At 38.0% G+C, this 10,270-nt stretch overlaps 1 protein-coding gene across 7 annotated transcripts in view; it reads left to right on the forward strand.

Moving 5' to 3' along the window:
• The window catches only part of RMI1 (RecQ mediated genome instability 1), a 24,387-nt gene extending 15,829 nt beyond the window's left edge, over positions 1-8,558 (forward strand). For all 7 annotated transcript variants that reach the window (XM_054520113.2, XM_054520112.2, XM_009244551.4 and 4 more), the window contains 2 exons: positions 4,202-4,290; positions 5,444-8,558. In XM_054520113.2, coding sequence (XP_054376088.1) covers positions 5,480-7,354 — 1,875 coding nt within the window. In that variant the 5' untranslated portion in view covers positions 4,202-4,290; positions 5,444-5,479 and the 3' untranslated portion in view covers positions 7,355-8,558. The remainder of the gene's footprint in view (positions 1-4,201; positions 4,291-5,443) is intronic.
• The last annotated feature ends 1,712 nt before the right edge of the window (positions 8,559-10,270 follow it).

A 10,270-nucleotide genomic window follows, 5' to 3' on the forward strand; every position in this document is an offset into this window, starting at 1 on the left:
ACAGAGTCTCACTCTGTTGCGCAGGCTAGAGTGCAATAGCGTGATCTCAGATCACTGCAATCTCCGCCTCCCGGGTTGAAGCAATTCTCCTATCTCAGCCTCCCAAGTAGCTGGGACTACAGGCACATGCCACCACGCCCGGCTAATTTTTGTATTTTTAGTAGAGACGGGGTTTCACCATATTGGTCAGGCTGTTCTTGAACTGCTGACCTCAGGTGATCCACCCACCTCGGCCTCCCAGAGTGCTGGGATTACAGGCGTGAGCCACCGCGCCCAGCGTGTAATATCTTAATCTTTCTTTATACTGTGTTCTAGGTAATTTCTAATGCATAAGTTATCTCCTCATTTGTTGTTAGCTGGATGTTTATCCCATCTATTGATTTTAATTTTAGAGACCATTTTCTGTTTCCAAGATTTGCAGTAGATTCTTTTTATAAATGCCTGTGATCATTTAATTATCTTCTATTCTTCTTTTAGGATGTTAGCCCCACTTAAGTATATTTAGTATGCTCAAAGAGATAAAAAAAAATTAAGATTCTTCATTTAAAAAACTGTCTTCAGGTGTAAATTCTATTTGCTCTGTCTGCTGATTGGTAGTAATTTTCCTAAAGTATATTATAATTTTGGTTTGCAGGCTCACATTGGATTGTTTTTTCCTGTGTGTGTTTTACCCTTTTTGTGTGGCTTTGGAGTTTACTCCACCTGTCCCTCTGGCTGACATAGCTTTAGGTCAGCTGTTTCATTAGGAATTTGGATTTTTACTTTGTGAATAGCCCAGTTCTGGACCACAGTACGTGAGTTATATGTGTTATGCAGGCCCAGTGTCTATTCTCAGGGTAACTCTGTTCCCGCCACATGTAGGTGTTGGGTGGAACTTTTTTTTGGCCCAGTTCCAGCAAGGAGTCTGTTTCTGGTCTTCTGTCCCATCTATGGCATGCTGGATTTCTGGAGCTTTGTATCTTTAGCTACACTGTTTTTAGCTAAGTGCCCTTTTGCTGGGGGCTGCACGGCTTTAGTGCCCACTTAATCACTCTTAAGTTCGTCATCTGTTCCTGACCCACGAAGATCTTACTCTTGTTATTGAGTGTAGCTAAATATTTAAAGTTTTGTCTAGTTTCTTGTATATCCATCTAGAGGTACTTTATGTTTATTAAGTAATAATGTGCTTATTTTCCTTTGTTTTGTATACAAAAGTTAGCATACTAAATATCCTATTATATTAGTTCGTTCTCGTTCTGCTGTAAAGAAATACCTGAGACTGGGTAATTTGTAAAGAAAAGAGGTTTAAATTGGCTCATGGTTCTGCAGGCTGTACAGGAAGCAGGCTGGGGAGGCCTCAGGAAACTTAAAATCATGGCGAAAGTGAAGGCAAAGCAGGCGCATCTTATGTGGCCAGAGCAGGGGGAGGGCAGAGAGGGAGAAGGTGCCACACACTTTTTTTTTTAATCAGGCATTTATAAACAAGAAAGCATACATTAATTACATAAAAATAGTTTTTGAATAACAGAGTAAGCATCATATTGTCATTAGCAACAACATAGGACATGGGGCGGGATGCAGGGCTCTGGGTGGTTTTAAAGATAGAGGTGGATTACCCTCCCCCCTTTTTTTTTTGCAGGGTTCTGGGTGGTTTTAAAGGTAGAGGTGGGTCCCCCTCCCTTTTTTTTTTTTTTTTTTTTTGAGATAGAGTTTCGCTCTTGTCCAGGCTGGAGTGCAATGGCGCAATCTCAGCTCACCACAACCTCTGCCTCCCAAGTTCAGGCAATTCTCCTGCCTCAGCCTCCTGAGTAGCTGGGATTACAGGCATGCGCCACCATGCCCGGCTAATTTTGTATTTTTAGTAGAGATGGGGTTTCTCCATGTTGGTCAGGCTGGTCTCGAACTCCTGACCTCAGGTGATCCGTCCACCTTGGCCTCCCAAAGTGCTGGGATTACAGATGCGAGCTACTGTGCCCGGCCCTTTTTTTCCCCTTAATTGAAAGAAAAAAAAAAAATTATTTGTTACTCCTGACTTAAAGCAAGAACAAATGCCTCCCTGGACCCTGGTGGGCTGTGTAACAGGGCGGGTCAGAGAGGAGTGAGGAGGGCTCCACACCCACTGGGAGGAGGGTGCCACATGGAAAACTGGCATAGGGGCTTCTTCTCCTCGTCTGTGCCACACACATTTTTAAACAACCAGATCTCAGGAGCACTTACTATCATGAGAGCAGCACTGAGGGGGAAATCGATCCCCATGATTCAGTCACCTCCTACCAGGTCTTACCTCCAACACTGGGGATTTGGGTGGGGCCACAGACCCAAACCATATCACCTATACTTTGCTTTTATTAATAAGATAGGGAGTATTTTTTTTTTTTCCCGAGAGACAGGGTCTTGCTCTGTCGCCCAGGTGGAATACAGTGGTGCAATCATAGCTCACTGTAGCTTCGACCTCTGGGCTCAAGCAATCCTCCCACCTCAGTCTCCCTAGTAGCTGGGACTACAGGCATGCACCACCATGCTCAGCTAATTAAAAAAAAAAAATTTAAAGATGGTATCTTGCTTTGTTGCCCAGGCTGGTCTTGAACTCCTGGGCTCAAGTGGTCCTCCCACCTTGGCCTCCCAGAGTGCTGGGTTTACAGGCGTGAGCTACCATGCCCAGCCAAGATAGGAAGTATTTCCATTTGGTAAATCAGAGAGCTGGCGTGGAGATTTGGTTTCTTTGTTAAGGAGACCTGCTGATTTGACCTGCATAGTTTATCTTCATCACAAGTAAAGACTTTTCGTACTTTTGAATTTTTACATTGTTTTTTACATATAGTTTAAAAAATGTTTATACTCTCATTTTCTTTAATATAAAGGTTAATCAGTTCTATAATTATGACCTTAACTTCCCCATGTCCTTTAAATTCTAATCATCCATTAAATTAAATTAATAATGTACCCACTGTTTATAGGTTCCTGAGAACTATATCCTTCTACGTCTTCTTTTATGGGATATTTAAAAATTTTTAATGGTAGCAAGCACTTACATACATTTACTATGTGCTAGGACACAAGTACAGAACAAAAGAGGAGAAATTGTTTAGAGGCAGTGATAAGGAATCCATGTCACTGAGAAATATGAAAAGATGTTCAACTGCTAGCATTAGAATCAGCAATAAACTGAAGTTTTAGTTCCTTCCATTTCTCAGGCATGTGCTGCATTTCTTTCAGCTGTTTTTGGGGATGCAATGTAAAATAGTTTTGTTATAGCAGTAGCTTAAGGTGAGCTGTATTAGCATTTTCAGGGTTTAAACCCCTAAAATCTCAGGTAGGTATATATTATTTTCTTGAGAACCTACAAAAAAGTCTCATTTCAGTAATTTCAGAGCAGTGTGGGACTTATCCAATGTAGGAATTGGTCATTCATTCTAAAATAATGGCTGGGTGCGATTGCTCACACCTGTAATCCCAGGACTTTGGAAGGCTAAGGTGGGCAGATCACTTGAGGTCAGGAATTTGAGACCAGCCTGACCAACATGGCGAAACCCTGGCTCTACTAAAAATACAAAAATTAGCCAGGTGTGGTGGCGCACACCTGTAGTCCCAGCTACTGGGGATGCTGAGGCAGGAGAATCGATTGAACCTGGGAGGCAGAGGTTGCAGTGAGCCGAGATTGTGCCACTGCAGTCCACCCTGGGCGACAGAGCAAGACTCTATCTCAAAAAAGTAAAATAAAATAACAATAAGTATAGTTTTTGAGTGGCTGCTTTTTGCCAGTTGCTGTAGTAGGCACTGTAAGTCTAATAATAGTATACATTTACTGAGTTCTCGCTATGTGCCAGGTGCTGCTTTTTTCATATTAATCTAATCTTCATAACAAGCCTGAGGAAAATCCTGTTATTCTTGTTTTACAAATCAGATAAGGATAAGTAGGATATTGTGAAGTTGAGTAACTTGTTTAGAGTCAGTTTATAAGTAAGAGTTTATAAGTCTAGCACCAGAGATGTACTCTTAACATCAAATACTATACCTCCTATCTTCTTTAATTTTCACAGTAAGCCTATGAGGTAAGTATATGGAAAAGGAAACAGGCTTAGAGAGAATGTGTAACTTTCTCATGGTCGCTTGTTTCTGATCCCCATGAACCATACCATCAAACTCTTGCACTTAAGAAAATAGTCCAGTCTTTCTACAACTTCATCTTATAACTCTTACTGCTTTTTGTCTTATCTCCCAGGGCCATTTCTGAGCAGTGGAGGTTTCAAGTAATCCGCTAACAACCAGTTCCAAATTCTGTCATCAAATCCTGTGCTGCTGTTCCTCGTGGTAAGTTTTCTTGTGGACATAGTAAAACTTTAATATATTCTACTTCATAAATATCTTCATCTGTAGAAGGAACAAAGTATACTCTTGTGAACACATGATTGATTGGGCTTTATTGTTTTGCTACTGCTTTATCATACTGAGAAAATCAGAAGTTAAATATTTATATATTTGCCTGGCCAGACTTTTGAAAATATTTAGCCCAACAAATAAGATGCTTTACATCTGTCAGCTCAGAGTCTGCTGTTATTTGTTATAATTTTATCTTTATACCACATATTCAAGTACTAAATGGACAGACACAGTGGTATGTTTTAATAGAGTTAAATTAGAACTATTGTACATACATAAAGAACATTAGTGAACATTGTTTCTTAACTAAATTTTAAATGATTAGAATGTGATTATTAGATCAATTATAATATATTATACAGTAGTCTCCCTTTCTCCATGGTTTTGCTTTCCATGGTTTCAGTTATCTGCAGTCAACCAAGGTCTGAAAATATTTAGTGGAAAATTCCAGAAATAATTCATAAGTTTTAAATTTAGTGCTGTTCCAAATAGTGTGATGAAATCATACCCTGGACTTGAATCATCCCTTTGTCCAGCATATCTATGCTGTTTACACTACCCACCCTTTAGTCACTTAGTAGCTGGTTGGTTATCGGATTTAAAAAAATAGTATATATTAAGTTTGATAATATTTAGAGTTTCAGACATCCACTGGGGGTATTGGAGCATATTCCCCATAGATAAGGGAGGCTACTGTAACTACTGTTTACTGAGTATCCTTTATAGGTCTGACATTATGCTTTACAAATATAATTCATGTGATCCTGTTAACAATCCTATAAGATAGATGGTAGTGTTGACATTTTATAGATGAAAAAACTGGTTACAGAAGTTGAGAATTTTATATTAGGTCACATAGCTTGTAACTTGACAGAGCCAGCTTTCAAACCTAGGTACAGCTGTCTCAAACCTTTTGATTTTCTCATTATACCATCTGATTATGTGTAGTGTTTCAGTTTCGACCATGTAAGATGCTGAAGAGTGAAAAATCTAAAGGGTGTGCCTGTCTGTGCATTGTAGAGAATTACAGAAGCTGTATTCAAATATACTGAATTATCTTAATTTTTTTGTTTTTTGTTTTCAGGTAATAGATGCATATTATTTCTTTTATTTAAAAGAAATGAATGTGACTAGTATTGCATTAAGAGCTGAAACCTGGCTTTTAGCTACATGGCATGTTAAAGTACCTCCGATGTGGCTGGAAGCTTGTATTAACTGGATTCAAGAAGAAAATAATAATGTTAACTTGAGTCAGGCCCAAATGAATAAACAAGTGTTTGAGCAGTGGCTCCTTACTGATCTGAGGGATTTGGAGCATCCTCTTTTACCTGATGGCATTTTAGAAATTCCAAAAGGAGAATTAAATGGATTTTATGCTCTGCAGATTAATTCCTTGGTTGATGTAAGTCAGCCTGCATACTCCCAGATACAGAAGTTGAGAGGAAAGAATACAACAAATGATCTAGTTACAGCTGAAACACAAGTAACCCCAAAACCTTGGGAAGCAAAGCCTTCACGAATGTTGATGCTGCAGCTAACTGACGGAATTGTACAAATACAGGGAATGGAATATCAGCCTATTCCAATTCTTCATAGTGATCTTCCTCCAGGTACAAAAATTTTGATTTATGGAAATATATCTTTCCGTCTTGGTGTTCTCTTATTGAAACCAGAAAATGTGAAAATGTTAGGAGGTGAAGTAGATGCTCTTTTAGAAGAATATGCCCAAGAAAAAGTACTTGCAAGATTAATAGGGGAACCTGATCCTGTAGTTTCAGTCATACCAAACAATTCTAACGAAAACATTCCCAGAGTTACAGATGTTCTAGATCCTGCATTAGGTCCTTCTGATGAAGAACTCTTGGCAAGTCTTGATGAAAATGATGAGCTTACAGCAAATAATGACACTTCCTCAGAAAGATGTTTCACCACAGGTAGTTCCTCAAATACCATTCCCACAAGACAGTCAAGTTTTGAGCCAGAATTTGTTATTTCTCCAAGACCAAAAGAGGAACCATCAAACCTATCTATGCATGTCATGGATGGGGAATTAGATGACTTTTCATTGGAGGAGGCCTTGCTTTTAGAAGAAACTGTCCAGAAAGAACAGATGGAAACTAAAGAATTGCAACCATTGACTTTTAACAGAAATGCCGATCGAAGTATAGAGAGATTGTCACATAATCCTAATACTACGAATAATTTTTCTTTGACTTGCAAAAATGGAAACAATAATTGGAGTGAAAGAAATGTGTCTGAACAAATGACTAATGAAGACAAATCATTTGGTTGTCCATCTGTTAGAGACCAAAACAGGAGTATTTTTTCAGTTCATTGTAATGTACCCTTGGCCCATGATTTTACAAATAAAGAAAAGAACTTAGAGACAGATAATGAAATAAAACAAACCAGCAGTTCAGATGGACATTCCTTAAATAATAAAATATTAAATAGAGAGGTGGTCAACTATGTACAGAAAAGGAGTTCACAAATTTCTAATGAAAATTATCGTAATTTACAGAGTTCTTTAAGATCATCGGAGAATAGCATTAATCTTTCTATTGCCATGGATTTGTATTCTCCACCCTTTATCTATTTGTCTGTTCTAATGGCCAGCAAACCAAAGGAAGTTACAACAGTGAAAGTGAAAGCATTTATTGTAACCTTAACTGGAAATCTCTCAAGTTCTGGTGGCATTTGGAGTATAACTGCAAAGGTGTCTGATGGTACTGCATATCTAGATGTAGACTTTGTGGATGAAATACTTACTAGCTTGATAGGGTTCTCAGTACCAGAAATGAAACAGTCAAAAAAGGATCCTCTTCAATATCAAAAGTTCCTGGAAGGGTTGCAGAAATGTCAGAGAGAACTAATAGATTTGTGCTGTCTAATGACTATTTCATTTAATCCTTCCTTGTCTAAAGCAATGGTACTGGCATTACAAGATGTTAATATGGAACACCTTGAGAATCTAAAGAAGCGGTTAAATAAATAATTAAACTAAAATAGTATTAGGAACAATTAAAAACAAGGAAATATTTAGAATTTGTTCACAATTTTACTTATGAGACTTTGTATAAAAAGGAAAAATGAAATTTCATAGCTTATTTCAGTTTAATTTTAAAGTGTTTAATCATGTTTGTTATATGTGGAGCTTTTGAAAATAAGTTAATCTTTTTTTTTTTTTTTTTTTAAAGTCAGGGTCTTGCTCTGTTGCCCAGGCTAGAGTGCAGTGGCATGATCATAGGTTATTGCATCAACCTCTTGAGCTCAAGCGATCCTCCTGCCTTAGACTCTTGAGTTGCTGGGACTATAGGCATGTACCACCATGCCCAGCTAATTTATTATTACTATTATTATTTTGTAGGGACAGAGTTTTGCTATGTTGCCCAGATTGGTCTCAAACTCCTGGCCTCTCAATCCTGCTGTCATGGCCTCCAAAGTTTAATTCTTTTAAAAGTAACTGTTAGATGGAGGAATATGGTGACCCACTATTGTTGAGAAGTTTGTTTTCCACTTGTCATGTCACATAAGATGGTTGCTAAAATATTGTACTGGTGTTCAGTGGTGAGTCATATTGTTGAAAGTTAATAATTATAAATAGGTAATTTCCTTCTAATATGTTGGTACTGTCTATGGCCATACCACCCTGAACATGCCTGAGCTTGTCATAATATGTTGAGTACCCAAAAGATTTGTTTATATTGTTAATCTTAGGGAAAAAAAATTAAAATCCAGTAGATCAGAACATTAGGCTTTCAAATGCAAATTGATTTACTGGTTTTTATTTTGCTGATTCTAATATCTGGTGTATTTAAGGTAATCTAGTTAACTAGATGCTATTTCATAGATTATATTGAATGATTTAAAACTTTATTTTCAAGGATAGTTTGTTTTAAATGGCATATTGAAAACATCATTATTAAGATCCAGTAGGTAGGACATTTATTGGATTAAAATCAGGCATTTATCTATGTCTTTAGGTGTCATTGTTCCCTTTCTGAATTAGCTGTACATATAAGCCTTCCTTTGGTTTTAAGTACTGATTTTTTTTAAAAAAAGAGGGACTGTTTACCATTCTTCCACTGTGCTGTTATAAAGTTGTATTTGAAAGGTAATGTTTTTATTAATCTTTTGTCTTAAAATAATTTAAAGTGCTTCGAATTTTAAAACATTAAACAAATCCTTAAATAACAAAATACATTGGTGTTTTATTTTATTGAAAATAATGTAATGAAATATCAGGAAGTAAAATAAATCCATGTATGATGTATGATAATAGAAGAGAAAGATTTTAAAATATTTTCATTGTTGTATCAGGGTTCAAAGCACCAGGACACAGATATTGCTGGTATATGCCCTAGTAATAATCTTGTCTATATACTTGCATAGCTTTTTAATAAGTGATCTGAATGGGATAGCATTATCTTTCATTATCTTTTCATTAAATTTTCTCCTTCTATGCTCTTATCTCTGTGAGTGGAGCTTGAAAATTGGGATTAGAACTTCTTTTCATATTGTCATTAAAGACTGGCTATCATACTTTTTATCAATCTATGCTACTATATTGGTTCTTGGTGCATTCTGTTTCTAGTCTTCTCTGGCCTGAATTACTGCAGTGGTTTACTAATTGGTGTTTTATCTTACTTTGCCCTCAAACCATGCTCCATAATGTTAGCATAGTGATCGTTTGAAAATAAGTTTCTTCTTGTTTTCTCTTCATTAACCTTTAATACCAACCTCCTCCCACCCCATTACTTATAGGGTGAAGTCCAAACTCCTTATTGAGTATGTAAGGACTTTTGTGATCTGGCCCCTGACTTCTTTTTTAGCCTTATCTTGCCCCATTACTCTTTGCCTCTGAGTTTTAGGGGTACCAAGTTATTTGTAGTGCACTAAACATGTGGAAGAATATACCTCTTACTTTCATACTCATGCTTATAGTGCCTGATTCACCTACCTTCCTAAATCATTTCCAATTCAGTTTAAGCTTTAGGTGCCTGTTATAGTGTTTCATGAATTCCCCTGCCCACTTGCATGCTCTCCTGTACGTTGTACAGACTAATATTGTGTGTGTTTTTACTGTGCTTGTTTCTCTGTTATTCTGCTGCTACATTTTTGGTAGGATAAGTCTTACGGGGCTGTCCTGTGTGCATTGTAAGATATTTAGCAACATCTTTGGCCTCTGCCCACTGGATGTGAGCAGCATCCTTCCAGTTGTGACAACCAAAAATCTCTCCAGACATTGCCAGATAGTCCCTGGAGCTGGAGATGCCCCCAGTTGAGAACCATTGTTCTGTTGGAATATAAACTGCTTGATGGTATGGTTGAGGGGTTTACCTTGTAGCTCCAGTAAGTATTTCATCAAATCTGATCATCTTCCGTTGCCTAATATCTTTTGTGATTTCCCGTCATCCATTCCGATAGCATGGTACTTAAAGCCCTGACACCTATGCATACACAGCATCTCAAAGAGCTTCCCTCTTTAGTCAAAGAATAGATTAGGGCCGGGCGCGGTGGCTCAAGCTTGTAATCCCAGCACTTTGGGAGGCTGAGGCAGGCGGATCACGAGGTCAGGAGATCAAGACCACCCTGGCCAACATGGTGAAACCCTGTCCTACTAAAAATATAAAAAATTAGCTCAGCATGGCGGTGCGCACCGTAGTCCCAGCTACTCGGGAGGCTGAGGCAGGAGAATTGCTTGAACCCGGGAGGCGGAGACTGCAGTGAGCCAAGATCGTGCCACTGCACTCTAGCCTGGTGACAGAGTGAGACTCCATCTCAAAAAAAAGAAAAAGAATAGAAAGATCTGGCCTATAGTAAAGAGTGACTGAGAAAACTTGGATGATTTGGTTTAGATTCTGGTTGGGTGGGGGAAAATGTGTTCTTTTCCCTGAGAATTTGTAGCCAT

The sequence above is a fragment of the Pongo abelii genome, chromosome 13 (assembly GCF_028885655.2).
Source record: "Pongo abelii isolate AG06213 chromosome 13, NHGRI_mPonAbe1-v2.0_pri, whole genome shotgun sequence".
NCBI lineage: Eukaryota > Metazoa > Chordata > Mammalia > Primates > Hominidae > Pongo > Pongo abelii.